Consider the following 20,465-nt stretch of genomic DNA (forward strand, 5'->3'; position numbering starts at 1 on the left):
TTGTATTTTGTGTCAGCTGTGGCTCACTGTTATCACACTGGCATCTGAATGGGGAGGTTGTACGCGCGAGTCTTGCTCCAGAGACTCAGGTCCAAAATCCAAGTTGACAGTCCAAGGTAATTACTGAGGAAAACTGCACTATTGAAGATGCTGCACTTCAGATGGTATGTGAAACAAGGTCCTGCCTGTCCCCTCACATGAATGTGAAAGATTCCATGACACTATTTCAGAGAAGAGCAGGAGAATTAACCCCCTTCACAGGCTTAGGATGCCCCAAAGTGCTTTACAGCCAATTAGGTACTTTTGAAGTGTAGTCACTTAGTTGGAAACATGGCAGTCAATATAGGCAAAGCAACTTTCCACAAACATCAATGTGATAATGACCAGATCACCTGTTTTACGGTTACAGGTTGAGGGAGAATTAACGGCCAGGTCTCCCAGAATAGTGCCACGGGACTTTTCATGTTCACTCGAGAAGGCTGAAACAGTTGAATGTTCCATCTGAAAAATGCCACTTCCAACAGTGCAGCACTTCCTGAACTGCCAGCCTAAATTTTGCGCTCAGCTATCCGGAGCAGGTCTTGAACCCACAACTTTCTGATACAGATGAAAAAATGCTACTGCTAAGCCATGACTTTTCAACGATCATCTGATAAAATTAAACATTAGAGCTTAGTCTAAACTCAAGCAAAAGGAAGAAATGCCCATGAAACAAGGAAAAGTGTCACTGTCAGCAGAGATACTGTTCTGAGATTGGGTCACTGTGGCAGACTAGAGAAAACTCATTTTTCACCCCTTTCTTGGATTCACTCAAGTTCTGTCGAAGGGTCATGAGGACTCGAAACGTCAACTCTTTTCTTCTCCGCCGATGCTGCCAGACCTGCTGAGTTTTTCCAGGTAATTCTGTTTTTGTTTTAGAGAAAACTTCACTCTATGTCTAAACACAGCACACTTGGTTTGAGGTGCTTGATGCTGGGCCCTGAGGGGCCAGAATGTAAATTGTTCCACCTGCCAGTACTGACTGACATTCTACACTTTGCTGATACATCATTCTAAAACATTAATTATAAATGGTTAGTTTTGTGAGTTAGTTTATACAGATTTCTAAGTGTAATAAGCCTAGCCCCGCCAAGCAGTTATTCACTGCCACTGTGAGTTATAACACTGGTACATGATGATGGTAATACAGGAGAATAAACAATTGTGAAAATAACTGCTGCAAGTTTATTGAACAGTCATTTGCAGTTGATTACTAAGAAACTCTATGGCCAGTATACATAATCCACCACCTCAAATGACAATATACCAATGCAGCAGGTGAAATGTAACCTGATCCTGGAATGCAAGTGCTGTTTGTAACCTATTAAAGCATTGCTATTGTGAGCTCTAATTTTATCCAAATAGCTCATTTAGATTTCAGTTAGATTGTAACCTTAATTCCATCTAAACAAATTTTAATTTGGCTGTAAATGATCTTGGGGATTTTGATGGTTAAAAAAAACCCTTCAAATTTCTTCTGGTGTTTGTTTTTCCTTCAAATTTCTTTCTACCCTGAAGGTTTTGACTCAGGCTGGGATGTGTTTCCACAGAAAATGCCAGTTCTGCAGAAGGTAACTGACCCAAGTTGTCATTCTTCAAATGAACCTAGACAATGAGAGTTTGACTTTCCGATATGATGGGAATCTTGCCAGGTTGGTGGTAAAGTAGTTCTACCCAACAACCATGGAAGAGTTGGCTGATGTTGGGAAGCAGGTGGATTGACTTCCCAGCCCATTGATCTTGCAGCTGAGCCCAGTTTAGATATCCACACATTCCACTTTGCTGTGGGGTTACTCGACAGCAATCAACATCAGGAAAACTAATCAGGAGTGAGAACATTGAATGTCTTTATCCCCAACCCCAGAACACAGAGGCAGCAAGACTAATCATGGTGTTGACATCTGAAATGTAACAAAAGAGTGTCAAACAATATACAGAATTTTAAAAATCATTATTGTTTATGTTTAAATCAAAAACCCTGAACTTCCTGGCTTGTGCAGGTCTCAGCCAGAGTTGTCATGCTCTGTACCAGAGACGAATGAAAAAAAATCAGTTTTCCTGATGCTGATAACCTGCAGCAAATGGACATGTACAGTGTGTGTGTTGATATCAAGTTACACCAAATGATCCTGTGATACCTTCTATAGTTCAATAGCTCATTGACATTGAAGAATGGCTACTTGGGCATGCAACTGAGGGTGGCTAGAGTAAGGTTTTACATATTCAGCGCAGGAGATGAGAAAAATGGGAAAAATGGAATACTCGATCTTTCTGACATTCCAACTTTCAGATGAGGTGTTAAACCGTGGCCCATCTACACTCTCAGGTAGACAGAAAAGGTCCCATGGTCCCATCGTCCCATGGCACTATTTCAAAGAATAGCAGTTAGTTATCCCTTTTGTCCTGGCCAATGTTTACCCCTCAGTCTTATCATAAAAGAATCAGATTATCTGGTCATTATTGCATTGCTGTTTTTGGGAGCCTGCTGTGTGCAGATTGGTTGTGCTAATTTACAACAGTGAGGACATTTTAAAAGAATTTCATTGGCTTTAAAGCTTTTCGGGATGTCCTGAGGTCATGAAAAACGCTAAAGAAATACAAGTCTTTCTTTCTTTTCGATGCCCTAATTAACGCCACATTAAATATACTTGAGTGGGCATACACTATTTCAGACAAAATAGTGATATATATAAAGTGATACGACTGAATAAAAAGATACTTCTCATAATCACTGAATGAATACTTTGACATCATTAAATGCAGCAGTTTTTGGGGAAAAGATGCAGACAACAATTAAACCACAGGGAGGCAGTATTGTCACTTTCCAAAAAGAAACTTAGCAAAATAGTGAAATACTTCTCCCAGTCAACCTTGCAGCAAGCATTGTCTGTCTACCCTAATCTATTGCAGACCTATCAACTCCTGTTTATTTTCGGTCGGACTCAGTAAAAACATTTCACCCGTTTGTATTCCTGTTGCAAAATGAACAAAACATAAACACGTTGCAATTCATTGTACTGAGTTTCTATCCTTTTCGACATGAATAAAACGTTGAGTAGTGTTTGACGGAACAAAAAGAATACGATGATGAATTGCATGAGATGTGTGCTAGTCTATTTGAAACTGTGATTCTGATAAAATAAGTCGCTTTATTGCTTTGGAGTTATTTTACCATAAGACGGCGAGGGGGGGGGGGGGGCAATGTTGATTGAGCAGGCGGTGCGGCGGCTTTGATTGACATGCCGCAAAAAAGACGAGCCCGGGAAAAGGTACAGCGGAGGCAGCGGGAGAGGCGGGGCTTTATGGATGATTGACAGGCGAAGAGGTGGGCAGTGATGGGGGGGGAGGGGAGGAAGCACTTGCCGCCACAAAAAGCCCGGCTTTGCGGGGGGAAGGGGCAGGAAAAAAAACGCGCGACGGCCGGGAGACGCCGTCCAATAGGAGCAAAGTCACGCCTTTGAGCGAAGTGGGAGGCGACCAATGGCGTGAGAGGGGGCGGGATGGAGGGGGGGTGGCAGCGGACGGTTATTTTTGATTTCTTTCTCTCTCCCTTTATAACCTGCGTTGTCGCCTGAAGCGGAGGAAGAGGGTAGAGAAAAGCAGTAAGTGAGAAGAAGAGAGTGTGTAAAAAAATAAACGATAGAGGGACACGAGGGCGGCACTGGATCTTTTTAACTCTCCTTCGGAATCGTTTTTTCTTTCTATATGATATATTTTCCATTTTTTTAAAAAGAAAAAAATAAATTAAATATACCGAACACGGTAATTCAGCTGGCACAGTCGGACATTTTCTTTTGCTGATTTTTTTTGTATTAAATAATTGTGGTTTTTTTAAAACAACAAAAAAAAAATCATCTGAATCGCCCCTTGCTACAGGATGGAAGATAGCAAGTACTTACCCGAGCTGATGGCCGAGAAGGACAGCCTGGACCCTTCTTTCGTTCATGCCACCCGGCTGGTGACAGCAGGTAGAGAAGAACATTATCTTTACACATAATGAAACTTTTTAATTGTTATTCTTTGGGAATAACTAAATTCGCAGCATATTTACCGCAAATAAATTAGAGAATATCAAGGCACGACCCATCCTCATTTAAAAACACGATTGAAAATTAGCTTTTCATTATTTTTTGGTGATTCAGGTTCACGTTTCTATGAGGAAAAAAGTTACCAAGTGAGAGGCATTTTTATGATTTTTCCTTAAACAATTGAAGTACGATTTTCTTTTTTTTTCTTCCCCGCGTTATCTTGTCAGTTCATTTTACACTCATGAACATCCAGACCTTTCTTATCACCTAAGGTGGGGGGGGGGGGGGCGGGGGTGTCTGATATTTTTTTCATTATTTTAGCTCTTAATTTTTCCTCCCTTTTTAAAACAAAATGTGAAGTGTTAGTTAGCAGTTCACCTGATTGGGATTTAAATGTAGCAAAAAAAATTGTAAAATCATGTATGCCACTTGGAAGAGTCTGTTTTAGATCACTCAGTTGATGTGCTTTTGGTTTTAGTCGTGTCTGAGTGTTTGATTTACTCCTGTTGAATCATCCTTCAGCCCCACTGTATTGTGCAGCACATGTGTTTTGGTCCTGAAGCGGAGGAAGGACAGAAGAGGGAAGAATGAAAAGGACTAAGTGAGAGGGAATTAATAAACTTACCCTTGTCTTAAAATATCCTTAAAAATATATTGTATGTAAATATATAAATAATACATTTAATGTAAAATAAAGTGACTTGCGGGTTGTGGTTAAGGAGTTCAGTGTATGCATAAAAGCCCTGTCTTTTAATATATAATGCATCTCTAGTTAAATTCCTTATTTGAACTGAAGAAATGCCAAACTTCATTAAAACCATTTGTTTGCAAGCAAGGAGCCACACAGATATAAACTGGATCCTTTGTCGAGAAAAACAAAATCAGATGCGCTACTTTTGGCTTGATGTTAGAAGATGGTGTCAGTGTTCTTTGATTACTTATTTTGGTGTCTTCAAGGGGTGCTTTTGGAGACGTCCTGAAAGATGGATTAACATAAAGTATACAGTACTAAAATGTACAGTGCCTATAGATGAGTCAAAACCTGAGGCAAAATTAATATCTCAGGGGGCTGAGGGTAAGTGGTAAAGATATTTCTTATTTGATAAAATCTTATTTTAATTTGATGCAGAATTAATGAGGATATGTTAAAGATTTTAAGTAATTTATACATTCATTTTTTCAATACATTTTGAATTTGTATGAACTTCATGATTGAACTATTAACCAATGAAAATTAAAGCATATCTAAGTTAATTTGCACCTAATTAAAACAAGACATTATCACATAAGAAATATTATTATTTACCCTCCGCCCCATGAAGATATTTTTACCTATTTGTAAATTTTTAGCATTTACTATAGATTGCACAAACTTAAAGGCATGTGTGGAATCTAGTGACCTAAAGTTTACCACAGAAATACAAATGCCTTGAGTACCATCTTTAACTTTCTTGGGGTTGGAAATTGTTTAACTTTCAAAGCTATCTATTGAAACTGTTGTATATGTATCTTTGGCTTGGTATGTTCATTAACAAGCTGTCTAATGGTGAAATTATTGTATTTAAATTCTTACATGCTTAGTATCCTGCAGCTCTTACTGGAAACATAAACCCACTGCAGATTTGGGCAGATTAAGATTTTGCAATTGATGGCTTTTCTGGGAGGAAAGGAGTGTAACATTTCTAAGGCATTGGCTTCACATACAACATTAGCAATCATTCTAGCAAAAATGTGTTTGCGTGAAGCTGCTGGCTCTGTAAATTTAACTAATTCTACATTGTGAGGTAGATTTCAGAGCAGAGGCAGCATCAGGGAAGCAACTGAAGTTATCAGGAGTTCTAGATTTTTGGCTGCAGACTTGGCGTGTAGTTGTGGGCATTTTGCCTGCCCATCCCCATGACAAATAACAACATGAAGCATGTAATGAATGACACCCATTTATATTTGCTTTTTGGAATCACTTTACTTCCAATAGTGTAGGGAGAAATCAATAGTTTATGCCTCCGGAGGCACTACTGCTAGCTTATATTAGGGCACTTTTATTGGAATCAAGGCTGCTTCCTGCTGCTGCTTTCCAATATATATGAAACTTAGTCAAACCAAATTTGAAACTACTTTGTGACAGCTTCTTCAGATGCTATTGGAAAATTGTTTTATAATTTACACACAATCTTTAAGTAATTTTCAATGTTTAATTATGCCATTTTTTGTGTGAAGAAGAATGATGAGCTTGGATTTAGTGGAGAGGGCACAACTCCACTTGCCACTTTTTTTATATACTTTGAACAGACCTGAAGTTCACATCTGTGGGGTGAAATAAAATGTGTAATCAATCATTTTCAATATGGAAATGGAGACAGGTGGTTCAAGGAAGTTGAAGTGTTCAGGTTATACATCTGTGGTCACCCGAAGCATTTTATCTGATCAACTATGTCTCAAATTTTTGCAGCATTTGGTTAGAATAAAAGGAAATACTCACTTTTATGTGCTTTAAAGTAGCATTTAACTACTAAACAACCTTAAAAAAGATTTCTAAAGTGTTTGAACAGTAGTTTCAATCCCTTCTGGCTGTAACTATAATCTTAAAATCGATTTGTAGTAGAAGCCTTATAGGGAAAAGAAAACTAGTTCAGTCTGATTACTTTACATTGAAAATTGCAGTGTTCTGTTCTGACTATGCAAGAATTATCTATTATTTATAGAGCTGACCTGAAATTGATAACCTGGTGCTTTATGTACGTAATTATCTGCTTTCGTAAATAGCTTGTGATATTTTGTAAGCATTAGTGGATGTGTGTCTTTGATACTGTAAAACGTTCGCAGAGTTTGTTTTGTGAACTTGTTTTACTATTGATGTTCTTCAAAATTTGAGAATATGTGGAAACTGTTAACTTCTTTCATGCTCCTGGTAGATGCATTTTGTATAATCTTTGGAAGAGATGGAATTTTGATTAAAACGCGAAGTACTTATACGACCCTGTGAAATTCATTGTGCAAAACGGATGTTGATAAATATAAATGGATCGAGAAATCTATAGTGATGTCGGGGCAGGAATTTTGCATTGGAATTCTATGCTTGGATTGGATCATGGATTTGCGCTGGTTTAACATTGTTCATTTACCACATAAGTGATTACAATTTATGAATTAGAATATGCCAAACTTTTAGATAATGTGAATGGACTGGGTTGTAATGTTTCTTAGAAGCTCATATTATTGAACTCGTAGTACCATAACAGTTCCAAATGATCCTGTGCAGTTCTGTTTATGAAAAGAGAGGGGCTGTAATATTGTTTACATTCTTGTTTGGTTTATAGTGGCATTTTCAATTTTTTCTTAAAGAAAAACCCAGATATTGTAGTGCCTGTTCAACCTTGTGCTTGAATTCTTTAATTGAGTTTTTTTGTTGTTCTTTTATTTGAACATTTGGCAATTCGGGGAAAGGAACCTTACTTTAAGAAAAAATAGCTTAGGCTTTTGAATTGTGAGTGACTGTATTCACCCTAATAAAGACCGTCTGCTGTGTAGAGCTATTTTCTAATTTCATTAAATTTTTTTTTTCTGGTCTGAATGATTTGTGAAATTATTTTGTTACAAATGTGAAGTTTGTAAGTTTATTTTGCAATTGTCTCTCTAATTTAGGGCAAAATGGAGGAATGAAGGGTATCATGCGATCTGTTCTGAATTCTGCCTGATGACAAGCCTGGGTGGCTTGGTTGTTAAGGGTTAAAAGGGAGCACAAGTAATTTTACTGAGAAAAAGGTTGAAAAATGTTCACACCTGTAAATAATGACTAGAGCATTTGTGCTGACTGTTAGTCTCCAATTCTGGGAATGTGTTTGCAATGTCAGGTTTTGTAAACCATTATACTTTAAACTGCCTACTTAATTCCAAGGTAGAATGAAGTTGGGGTTCCAGAGGATAGCATTTCTACCTCCTTGTAAATCACCTTGTCATGGAGATGGGCTTTAATAGGCGAAGAGTCTATAGGAAGCCATTGTAGGATGGGGTGGCAAGTTTTCCTAAAAATATTACTGAACCTCACCGGATAAGGTCAGTAAGTAAGAATCAAGAGAGAAAGAGCAGAAAGACATGAGCAGCTAGTCTCTCTTGTTCACTATGCAGTGGTGGGTGGGAGCTCATGTTCAAATTGAAGAGACCAAGCTTGTGAGGGTTTAAAGTTGGAGGATTTGTCTAGTTCTGGCTAGAAGAGATCTTCAATTCATCCTTCATTATGAAAGTCAGTTCATGGAATAGAAGTTACTGGCTGAAAAAGGAGCTGAGAATAGAATTGGACTGGTTCCTGGAGAGTGAAGTGTCCACTTAAGAAACAGAGTAAAGTATAACCATGGAGGGGGGTTTTCGTTCATTGTAGAAGTTACATGAGGGATCTTTTATGCCACCTACTGAAATAATGTTAAGTCAGTGTGGCTTTGAGTTTGTTATGGTAAAAATCTTAACTTGAAGAAGCCTTGTCGTGTGACCCTTTCAATTGTTTACTGAAAGTTTGAATTTCTTTTTCAAAGTTATTGGGCTCTATGGGGATTGTAACATTTTTCAAATACAGCATTCAATTATTGCTTATGTTTTTTCACCTTTTGTCAAAAAAATAGATATTTAAATTTAGATGTGTATGTGTTTTTGCAGAACATCAGTGCAGTCAATTTGAATGTTTAAATTTGGGTGAGGTGGAATAAATACAATTCACACATGGCATACTTGCAAATTCAATTTTAACACCAATGAGAGAGGTTCAGATCTGACTACCAGAATGGAATGAACACAATTAAATTTGAAAATCCAGTTGAGTATTACTTTAAGGATCCTCTTTTAGACCTTAATAACTATTCAATATATGGTAATGAACATACTGTAGGACCTTGCAGTGAGTGCTTTAATTAGCTCAATTCCCTATTCTAGCATACAACTCCACACACAGGAATATTCATTACCTTGTTTAGTGGGTTATGGAATACGAACGATCCTTTATTGAGAATCGGCATTAATTTGTCGTAAAATCTGCTGTTCATTAACAAGCTCAGTGATGACGGCTCAGGGATTGTTACTACTTGTCTAATAATAGTTATAATGCAAATTCCAGTGTGCTTGATTTTACATTGAAATGGTTGAAGAGTTTCCTGTTCCCAATTCCACCATAAAATCTGATGGAATGTTCAATGTAACTGTAAAGGTAACCAAGCCATTATAATGTTGTCATTGGTGTGATGGCCAGAGAGAGCCTTGAAAAGAGAATTTTTCTGATGCGAAATAGATCAGTCATGTGTAATGACTTCAGTTTAGCAAGTTCTGAGATTTTCTGTGGCAAACCTAAGCAGCTAAGGCATTAGAAGTTTTCAACTAATTTTGGAAGTAATTGTGCAGTTTCAGGAACATAGTCTCTTGCCATTCAGCCACTCATTTGAAATTTGTTGTCCGAGTCAGTTCAATATTTTACTGCACTTAAGGAATGTATTGCTGTTGAGTGCTGAGGGCAGGGAAATTTCAGTACTTAAAGCTTACTGGGCATTTCTTATGTGAAGTTTTTTTTTTAAACGTTTGACAATTATCTATCAAGCTTGCTTTGCATAGATCAAAGCCTATTGTTTGCCAAAAATGGAGTACAAAAATTGCTTGTTGTGCAAATACGTAAAGCAGTATGAATACTGTATTCTCTTGTGTAAATAGTTTGAGCTTCACTTTCTGTGGAATTAGTTTTTTTTAAGGATCCAAACTGTAGCTATTTCATAGTACAATAAGGCCTACATTTTTTAAAGCCTCTTGCCTACAAGATCAGGAGTAAGCTGATTGAATAAACATTTCTGTTAAAGTACAGTCGAGTATAATTATTGTATATAAAATCTATACATGTTTGAATTATATTTAAGATTGACATGATCCTGAAAACTGACTTTAGAAACTGTTTCTGCTGGGCGGAATTTTACGTTCCCACAGCAGTCAGTGGAATTTAGAATGGCTACCCACATTTTACGGCCCCGTCCTCGCCGTGATGGCCGCTATGCAATTTGGAAATTGATTAATAACAGCAAAAGGTAATTAGGTTTTGAAAGCATGCTTGTGTTGAAATTGTATCTTGGAATTAAAACACGTTGTCTGGCATTTGAATAGTGTGTTTAGTTTGAAATTGGGCTTCTAGGGTCAATGAATAGGGATATTGTAGCTATGAAATTCATTAGGAACAAACCCTTGAAATTGCCTTTTGATGGTTCTGCAGTAGGTTTATATACGCAGAAACTTGTATTTGGTTTCAGCAGGCACACCAGGAATGTTGGCTGCTTCCCCTTCCTGTTCCACTTTCATAGGTGTTCATTCAGTTTCACTTGTGGTTTGCATTGCTTTTTAGTATAGAAAATTGTTGTGCTTTTCTTTCAGTTTTAAGAAGGATAGAGCTTTTAAGACTTGCCATTCAGCTTTTGTTTTGTTTTGAAATTTTATGGTGTTTTATTGGCATCCTTCAGTAATGTATCTTCTATCATTTGCTTTATAAGGGCATTCTCTCAGAATGAAGATTAGAAAGCAAAAATAGCAAGGAACATAGGTTTTATGTTCATGTGGGCACATGGAATGATAAACTACCTAAGCTTGGTAAATAATTGTTACTGATATAATTGTCACTGACATAAAATCCCTAGTTACAGTGACCATCTCATGCCACAGCTGTGTAATGGTCAATAAAGTATACTACTGTAGTAACTACAGCTTAGAAAGGCTGTTAGTTTTTTCTTACTGTTTTCTACACAGCTGTACTTTGAGAGGTTTTACAGTAGGGGGTGGGGTAGAGTTTTTATTTTGCCATAACTTGTCTTACCCCTAGGAGTATTACCTTTATCATACCAGAGAATAGCAAAACAAGTACTTAGGTTGTACCTTTTTTTAATTTATGATGTAAGCTTTTATTTGGGTTATGAACAAGCTTCCTCCTGGCCCAGCTTATAAACCTGCCAATTAATTTTCTTATTTTCTAAATAAAACTCTGGTATATTTTAACATTTTTTTTCCATCAAGTAAGATTGCCTATTTCCACCTTAGTAGCATTGCTTGACTTTGCCCCGTTTCAGCTCATCTGCTGCTGATACCCTCATTCATGCTTTTGTTACATTTAGACTCAACTATTCCAGTGTCTCCCACATTCTACCCTCTAAACTTGGGGTCATCCAAAACTCAGCTGCCTATGTTTTAAGTTGCAACAAGTCCCATTCTCCTTTTGACCCCTCTGTTCACTGACTTGCATTGACTCCTGGTCAAGCAAAGTCTTGACTTTAAAATTTTCATCCTTATTTTCAAAATCTTCTGTGGTCTGACCTCTCACTATCTCTGTAATCTCCTCCAGCTGCACAACTATTTGTGATATCTGAGCTCCTCTAATTCTTGCCCTAATTGCATTTGTGGCAGTGCCTTTTGTTGTTTAGGCCTAAGATCTGGAATTCCCTCCTTGCACCCCTCTATCTCACTTTCTTCCTTTAAGACACTGTACCTGTGAAGCACCTTGGTATGTTTCATTACATTAAAGTCGCTATATAAATAAATTGCTGTTCTCCAAAAACCTCTGGAATCTAGCACGTGCTTGGCAGCTGTATGAGCAAGTGATGAATGTGTAGCATGTGCAAGTTTGTTTTTAATTACAACGCCTTCTGACTGCTAAAACTTTGTGATTATTGGCACTCAGCCTCTTTTTTACTTTTGGTTTTTTTAGAAAAGATCAGGTGATGAGTAACAAAGTCTTTTTCCACTTCCTCACCCAATTTTTGCGTCAGGTATTCACAGTAAAACTTCAACTCTGCTGCAACAAGAAACCTTAATCCAGATAATTATCATGGATGAAAGTACAGCTTTCACAGATATCTGATTCAGCCATTGCAACAGGGGTCCTTGATAACTCCTTCTAGGAGGTTTTCTACTGTAGCCAAGTCAGTTCTGCACCCAGCCTGGGCCAGGAGTTAAATTTTGGGTGACTGCCAGTACTCATGCAAGTGGCAAATAGCCAAACTCGTATAAATAATCCCTTGCCATTAAGATGTGCAGCAAGATCATAAATCACAGATGGTCAATTGATCTTTTATTCAAGTTGCAGCATGTGGAATCTCCCACCTCAGTTGGTAGTGGGTTCTGTATTTGATAGCTGCGCAGTGCGTTGAGTTCTCTAATGGGAATAATCCTGTGCTTCATTCTATGTTGGCAGTGATCGTTACAATTTTAATATTGTGTTTTATAAATTTTATACTATTTTATTCTATGAAGCTGTGGTATATTTCTAAGTGTGAACTTTTGCACTTCACCCATAAACTATCCTATGGTATCTGCTTAAAACTTCCAAATTTTGAGCAGTTGGTGACAGTTTGTGCCAACTGGGAATTAGGTTGAGAATTCAAAAGTACATTTTAATTAGGATGTCTTGCCAATTGTGAGAGAAGACATTTATTTCCATTAGGATTTCAATTCTAGCCCTAGAGTAGAAAGTAAGAATGCTAAATCACTGCACCTCTCAAACCTAGTTTGGTGAAATTTCGATCATTTTTAAACAAGTGTTCGTAGGAAATAGGAGTAGGCCATTTGTCTCTCTTGAGCCTGTTACGCTGTTTGACTAGATCGTGGCTGATCTCCTACCTCAACACAATTTTCTCATGCTATCCCCATATCCCTTGATGCCTTTAGTATCTAGAAATCTATCAGTCTCTGTCTTGAATAAAAAGCGTTCAGGTTTAACAGTGTTGGAATTTCCAAGTGCCTCTGGAAATAACTTTTTTTCTGAACATTAGTAGGAATTCATTGAGGTTGAGGTATGCTGTGCTTGACACGTTGTTTTAAACACAAAAAACTCATATTGTGCACACTCCATTGTCACCAGTATAGATGTGGCTTTTCTGTGTTGATTCTTAATGTTTATTATTAGCTATCTGACAGGCTTCAGCATATTTTATGGTTGCCCTCACACTGTTATGATTACATGTATTCAGATTTCCTGGATAATTATTTGCTTTGTGCTAACCTTAGCCTGACCTGATGATAATACGTAGAGGAAGGCTGAGTGAATTGTGTTTTTCAAAAATTTAGCTACCTCTGACAACTGGCTTCACGTGATTTTTTTTTTATTAATAATGATTTATAGGTATCGATGTGACTAGTGAGGTGAATTAAAAGCACTTATTGGTATGAAAAGGCACTCTGCCATGAAATCTCTTATACCTTTAGGAAGGGATAGATTCTTAACAGCATAATATTTTCTTGGGACAAGCTAACTGGTGAGTAAACAACATATAAATACTGAGAGAGGGAGGAGAAAAAGCAAAATGCAGTTGAAGTCAGTTGAACTTGGAACCATGACAGTATGACTGGATGAAACAACAAAATGTGGCTTATAATTTTTTGCAGAGTAGATCTTCTAGTACCTGGTTCAGAGTGCTATTTTATAAAGGATCCAGTGCAGCTGATATTATACCTGTTAATATAAGAGCACATTAAAAGTTTGAGATTTGGTTATGGATTGGAAAGAAATAATGGCCTTTAAACGTGCAAATTGTGTTGAAAGATCTCTGCCCTATAACTAATTAATTTCAAGCAAGACCTATCTGCATATTTAAAACCTACTGTAATCTTGAAATTAGTCTCATGAACCCTGCAAGCACAAATATTAGTCTCAGTATGAAATGAAATTTAGCCTAACTGTTTGAATTTGGCTTGTGTGTCTGCATCAAGTTTATTTAAATGGATATAATTATTAATTTTGGGTGTTTAAGCACCGTCTTCTGTGAGAAAGCTATTAGCTTCCTGACACACACACACTCTAGGAACATCAGGTAGATGTGCTTGACTAGAAGTCAGCATGAGCTTCCGCAGTTTGTCAAAGACCAGGCATTTTTACACTTATAACTTCTTGACTTCTATGTTACTGTGATATCATTTTTAATGGATATGTAATTTAAGTATTCTGTTTGTCACCATACCTGTGAGAATGGGTGGTTGGAGTTTTTGCGGTTACCTTAGCTTGATTATAATTATAATCCATTTCTTAAGGGAAGCATTATTTGTGGAATTGTAAATAGAGTGAGTTACTTTGCTGTGGAGTTAATGCTTGGAGATAACCTGGAAGAAAACATTTTTGTGTTTCACATCCTACCATGGCTTTAATAAAACATAATGAGCATGAGTATTTCCTGTTTCATATACTTCAGCTGTACATTTTCAATTTTTGACCTTCCAAATGTATCTGAAAAGAGCTATGTCAGTAGAAGTGTTCTTCCGAAGAAGTTGTTGTCTAGCCACAAGCATGGCTACGTCAATATCTTTTTATCCACACGCAATAATGTTAGTAGAAAATGCCTTTTTTAACACAAATCAGGTAAGTATACTTATATGTGTAGATTTACTTAAATAACTATTCGGTGAGAAACCTTTGCAGTCTTTCTAATCAAAGCTTGGAATTATGGCATGAATTTATCAGACACAATATCTTAGTGCAACTTTTCAGTTTTTATCCAACTTTAGTTGGCACAACAAGATGCGCCTGACCTGTCTGTACTTTCAACCCAGAACTCAAGTGGGTACTGCTTACCCTCGCGCAGGAAATGTTTTGCTGTATATTTGTTGATTTTGCTTTCTTCTGCTGACCTAGAGCAGTTATTGAGGAAGGGTGTTCCACACTGGAACATTACTGAATGTTAATGAGGAAGAAAAGAAAGAAGCAGATCTGCGATACCTTTTGTAATGTAGTGTTGGAACATGGTGTTTGGTTATTATAACAACAACAGCTTATATTTATATAGCACACTTATATGTAATAAAATGCCTCAAGGTGCTAAACAAGAGGTATCAGGACAGACAACTAAAAGCTTTGTCAAAGAACTAGGTGTTAAGAGGCCACTAAGTTCAAGGGCTGTTAGGGATGGGTAAAAAATGCTGGCCTTGCCAGCTATGCCCACAACCCATGAAAGAATAATAAAAAAAATTAAGGAACATCTTAACAGAGGAGAGAAGGGAAAAGAATTGCTCTGAATGTCACTACTAAAATTAATAATGAAAGCAAGAATTCATAAGTCTAAAAGTAATTTTGCAATAGAATAGCCAAGCAGTAAAATGTACTAATGGAAATTTAATTTTATACTTGCTTATGAATGAGTTCCTATAGAGGCCTAAAAGAATCTTTTGTATAGCACCTTTTCACAATCTCAGGATGTACAAAATTACTGGACAGTTAATGAAATATTTTTGGAGTGTAATCATTGTTGCACAGTAGACAGGGTACAGCAGTGACTTTGTGTAGAGCAAAGTCCAGATAATGATCAAATATTCTAATTTGGTGATGTTTGAGTGATAAATAAAGACTCGGACACTCGGAGAATTCCTCTGTTCTTTAGGTAAAATATCCCATCGTTCTGTTTAATTATTTCATGGGATTTGAATGTTGCTAACAAGACCAACATTTGTTTCCATTTCTAATCGCCCTTAAGGTGGTGGTCGTGAACTTTCTCCTTGGACTGCTGAGGTCCACCTGGTGTAGGTACACCCACAGTGCTATTGGGAAGGAATTTCCAGGATTTTGACCCAATAATAGTGAAGGAATGGCAATATAGTTCCAAGTCAGGTTGGTGTATGACTTGGAGGGAAACTTGCAAGTGCTGGTATTCTCATACCTCTGCTGCTCTTGTTCTTGTAGATGTTGGAGCTTGTGGGTTTTGAAGGATGCTTGGTGAGTTGCTGCTGTGCATCTTGTAGATGGTGAGATGCTGCCACTGTGCATCAGTGGTATAGGGAGTGAACGTTGAATGTGGTTATGGGGTGCTGAACCATGTGGGCTGTTTTGTCCTTAATGGTGTAGAGTTTCTGAGAGCTCTAATTTTTAACATCACAAATTTTGATGTGACCTTACTGGATATGAAGGTTGACTGGAGCTTGGAAAGATCTGGCATGATAAACTGGAATCAAGGTTTGTGGGAAAAATTAGCTGAACAATGGGCTACCTTCAAAGAAGAATTGGCTTGGGCACAGTCAAGGTATATTTCCTCAAAAGGGAAAATTAGGGCAAACAAATGCAGAGCTCCTTGGATGAAAAAGGAAATAGAAATTAAAAAGAAGAAAAAGTGTGCCTGTGACAGATGCCAGGTAGAAAGTACAATTTAGAACCAGGCTGAATACAGAAGGATCAGAAGGGCAGCGAAAAAGCAAAGAAGAGAATCGAAGAGGGGTTATGAGAAGACTGGCAGCCAACATAAAGGGGAATCCCAAAGTCTTCTATAGGCACATAAATCGTAACAAGGGTGGTAAAAAGAGGAGGTGGGCTGATCAGGGATCAAAAGGGCGATTTACACATGGAGGCAGGGGGCATGGCTGAGGTGTTAAATAAATACTTTGCATCTGCCTTTACAAAGGAAACAGATGCCATTCAGACCATGGTGACAGCGGAGGAAACTCTGTCACCAGAAGGGCTCAAAACTGATGAGGAGATTGAGGTATTGGATAAACCGTCGGTACTTAAAGTTGACATGCCACCGGGACTGGATGAGATGCATCCAAGGATACGAAGGAAGTGAGAGTGGAAATTGCAGGGGCACTAGCCATAATCTTTCAGTCTCTCCTGGACTCAGGAGAGGTGCCGGAGGACTGGAGAATTGCAAACATTATGCCCTTGTTCAAAAAAGGTTGTAAGCATAAGCCCAGCAATTATAGACCTGTCAGGTTAACTTCAATGGTGGGGAACCTTATAGAAACAATTATTTGGGACAGCTTTAATAGTCACATGGAAAAATGTAGGTTGATTAGGAAGAGCTAGCATGGATTTCTTAAAGGAAAATCGTATTTAACCAACTTGCTGGCGTTTTTTTTTTTTGAAGAGGTAACAGAGGGTTGATGAGGGGAATGCTGTTGACGTGGATTTCCAAAAGGCATTCGATACAGTGCCACACACCGGACTTGTGAGAAAAGTTATAGCTCGTGGAATTAAAGGGACAGTAGAAACCTGGGCACAGAATTGGCTGAGTAATAGGAAACAGCAAGTAGCGGTTAATGAATATTTTTTGTGCTGGAGGAAAGTTTGTTATGGAGTTCCCCAGGGGTCGATGTTGGGACCCTTGCTTTTCCTGATATATTAATGATCCATATCTTGGCGCGTGGCGGCAATTTAAAAGTTTGCAGACGAAACAAAACTTGGAAGCATTGTAAACTCTGAGGAGGAGAGTGTCGAACTTCAGAATGACATGGACAAGTTGGTGGAGTGGGCAGGTAGGTGGCAGATGAAGTTCAATGTGCAGAAGTGTGAGGTGATCCATTTTGGTAGGAAGAACATTGAGAGACAATATAAAATAAGGGGTACAACTCTAAAGGGTGCGCAGGAGCAGAGGGACCTATGTGTATAAGTCATTAAAGGTAGCAGGATGGGTGGAGAGGGCAGTTAATAAAGCATACAGCACGTTTTCCACGTGCTCAGCTATTAAATCTTTTATAATGGATTCTAGAATTTTCCCCACTACCGACGTCAGGCTGACTGGTCTATATTTCCCTGTTTTCTCTCTGCCTACCTTTTTAAGTAGTGGGGTTACATTAGCTACCCTCCAATCTGTAGGAACTATTCCAGAATCTATAGAATCTCGGAAGATGTCCACCAATGCATCCACTATTTCTAGGACCACTTCCTTAAGTAAAACAAAAACAGAATTACCTGGAAAAACTCAGCAGGTCTGGCAGCATCGGCGGAGAAGAAGAGTTGACGTTTCGAGTCCTCAAGACCCTTCAACAGAATTGCAGTTCTGTTGAAAGGTCATGAGGACTCGAAATGTCAACTCTTTTCTCCGTCGATGCTGCCAGACCTGCTGAGTTTTTCCAGATAAGTCTGTTTTTGTTTTGGATTTCCAGCATCCGCAGTTTTTTATTTTTATCACTTCCTTAAGTACTCTGGGATGTGGCTTATCGGGCCCCGGGGATTTATCGGCCTTCAATTCCATCATTTTCCCCAACAGCATTTCCCTGATAATACTGATTTCTTTCAGTTCCTCCCTCTCACTAAACCCTGTGTTCCCCAACATTTCTGGTATGTTATTAGTGTCCTCCTTTGTGAAGACAGAACCAAAGTATGTATTTAGTTGGTCAGCCATTTCTTTGTTCCCCATTATAAATTCCCCTGTTTCTGATTATAAGGGAGGTACATTTGTTTTCACCAATCTTTTTCTCTTCACATACCTATAGAAACTTTTACAGTCAGTTTTTATATTCCCTGCAAGCTTACTCTCGTAGTCTATTTTCCCCTTCTTAATCAATCCCTTGGTCCTCCTTTTGCTGAATCCTAAACTGCTCCCAATCCTCAGGTCTGTTGTTTTTTCAGGCCAATTTGTATGTCCCTTCCTTGCATCTAAAACTATCTCTAATTTCCCTTGTAAGCCATGGTTTGGCCACCTTTCCTGTTTTACTTTTGCGCCAGACAGGAATAAACAATTGTTGCAGTTTACCCATGCGCTCTTTGAACGTTTGCCATTGCCTATCCACCATCATCCCTTTTAAGTAACGTTTCCAATCCATCATAGCCAACTCGCGCCTCATACCATCATAGTTTTCTTTATTAAGATTCAGGACCCTAATCTCAGAGTCAACTACATCACTCTCCATCTTGATGAAGAATTCTATCATATAATGGGTCGCTCATCCCCAAGGGCCTTCGCACAACTAGATTGCCAATTATTCTTTTCTCATTACACAATACCCAGTCTAGGATGGCCTGTTCCTCTAGTTCGTTCCTCAATGTATTGGTCCAGAAAACCATCCCGTATACATTCCAGGAATTCCTCCTCTACGGTATTGTTACTAATTTGATTTGCCCAATCTATATGCAGATTAAAGTCACCCATAATTACAGATGTTCCTTTATTACATGCATCTCTAATTTCCTGTTTAATGCCATTGCCAACATCACCACTACAGTTTGGGGGTCTATATACAACCCCCACTAACGTTTTTTGCCCCTTAGTGTTTCTCAGCTCTACCCATACAGATTCCACATCGTCGGAGCTAATATCTTTCCTCACTATTGCGTTAATTTCCTCTTTAACCAGCAATGCAACTCCACTGCCTTTTCCTTTTTGTCTGTCCTTCCTAAATACCGAATACCCCTGGATATTCTGACTATATCTATTTGTGCAGTTAATTCATCTACTTTATTGCGAATGCTCCTCGTGTTAAGGTATAAAACCTTAAGGCTTGTCTTTTTAACATTACTTGTCCCGTTCCCACTATTTTTCACTGAGGCCCTGTTTGATTCTTGCCCTTGATTTGTCTGACTATCACTTATTCTGCTTTCTGTCTTTGGTTCTTGTCTTTGATTCCCCTTCCTCTGACTCCTTGCATAGGTTCCCATCCCCCTGCCATTTTAGTTTAAACCCTCCCCAACCACTTTAGCAAATGTTCCCCCTAGGACATCAGTCCCAGTCCTGCCCAGATGTAACCCGTCCAGTTTGTACTAGTTCCACCTTCCCAGAATTGGTCCCAATGCCCCAGGAATCTGAAACCCTCCCCTTCACACCACCTCTTCAGCCACGTATTCATCCGATATATCCTGCTATTTCTACTCTGACTGGCACAAGGCACTGGTAGTAATCCTGAGATCGCTACCTTTTTGAGGTCCTACTTTTCAACTTACTTCCTAACTCCCTATATTCTGCTTTTAGGACCTCATCCCTTTTTTTTTTACCTATGTCATTTATTCCAATGTGTACCACGACCACTGACTGTTCACCCTCCCCCTTCAGAATGTCCTCTAGCTGCTCTGAGACATCCTTGACCCTAGCACCAGGGAGGCAACATACCATCCTGGAGTCTCGTTTGCGGCCACAGAAACACCTCTCTATTCCCCTTACAATTGAATCCCCTATAACTATTGCATTCCCACGCTTTTTACTCCTCCCCTGTGCAGCAGACCCAACTGTGGTGCAACGAATTTGGCTATTGCTGCTTTCTCCTGAGAGGCCATTCCCCCCAACAGTATCAAAGCAGTATCTGTTTTGCAGGGGAATATCCACAGGAGATTCATGTATTGCCTGCCTAGTCCTCTTGCTTTGCCTGGTGGTCACCCGTGTTTTCTGACTTCAAAATGTTCAGTAAACCACTTTCAAGCATCAGCATAGCTGGGAGAATAGAAGAACTGTGATTGAAAATGCCTGATGGCTTTATAATTGTTTCTTGTAAATGATTGTCTCAATTTTAGCACTCCAGGTTGAAAATGCTTTGGTTGCTGAATCGAAAATTACTGAATCTGAGGTTTATCCATGATCTTCATTTATGAAGATTGATGTGAATAATTCATTTAATGCATTTGCTGTATGATCCTCTGTTTCTGCCAAGCTTATTCCTTAAAGGATCGGCACAGGAAAAAGGAGAAGGATTTAGGCCTTCATCTCAAAGTAG

General features: G+C 38.5%; 1 protein-coding gene across 5 annotated transcripts in view; it reads left to right on the plus strand.

Moving 5' to 3' along the window:
- Nucleotides 1–3,539: 3,539 nt before the first annotated feature.
- Nucleotides 3,540–20,465, plus strand: part of LOC121279359 (KH domain-containing, RNA-binding, signal transduction-associated protein 3-like) — a 220,957-nt gene continuing 204,031 nt past the window's right edge. For 3 of the 5 annotated variants that reach the window (XR_005943370.1, XR_005943371.1, XM_041190545.1), the window contains exon 1: nt 3,566–4,007. Coding sequence is in view for 3 of the 5 variants with exons in the window: in XM_041190545.1 (XP_041046479.1) it covers nt 3,917–4,007 (91 nt within the window). In the remaining 2 variants the exon portion in view is untranslated. Of the gene's footprint in view, nt 4,008–20,465 lie in introns of all 5 variants that reach the window. The other 2 variants (XM_041190546.1, XM_041190547.1) reach the window with 2 other exon arrangements.

The sequence above is a fragment of the Carcharodon carcharias genome, chromosome 6, assembly GCF_017639515.1.
Source record: "Carcharodon carcharias isolate sCarCar2 chromosome 6, sCarCar2.pri, whole genome shotgun sequence".
Classification (NCBI taxonomy): Eukaryota; Metazoa; Chordata; class Chondrichthyes; order Lamniformes; family Lamnidae; genus Carcharodon; species Carcharodon carcharias.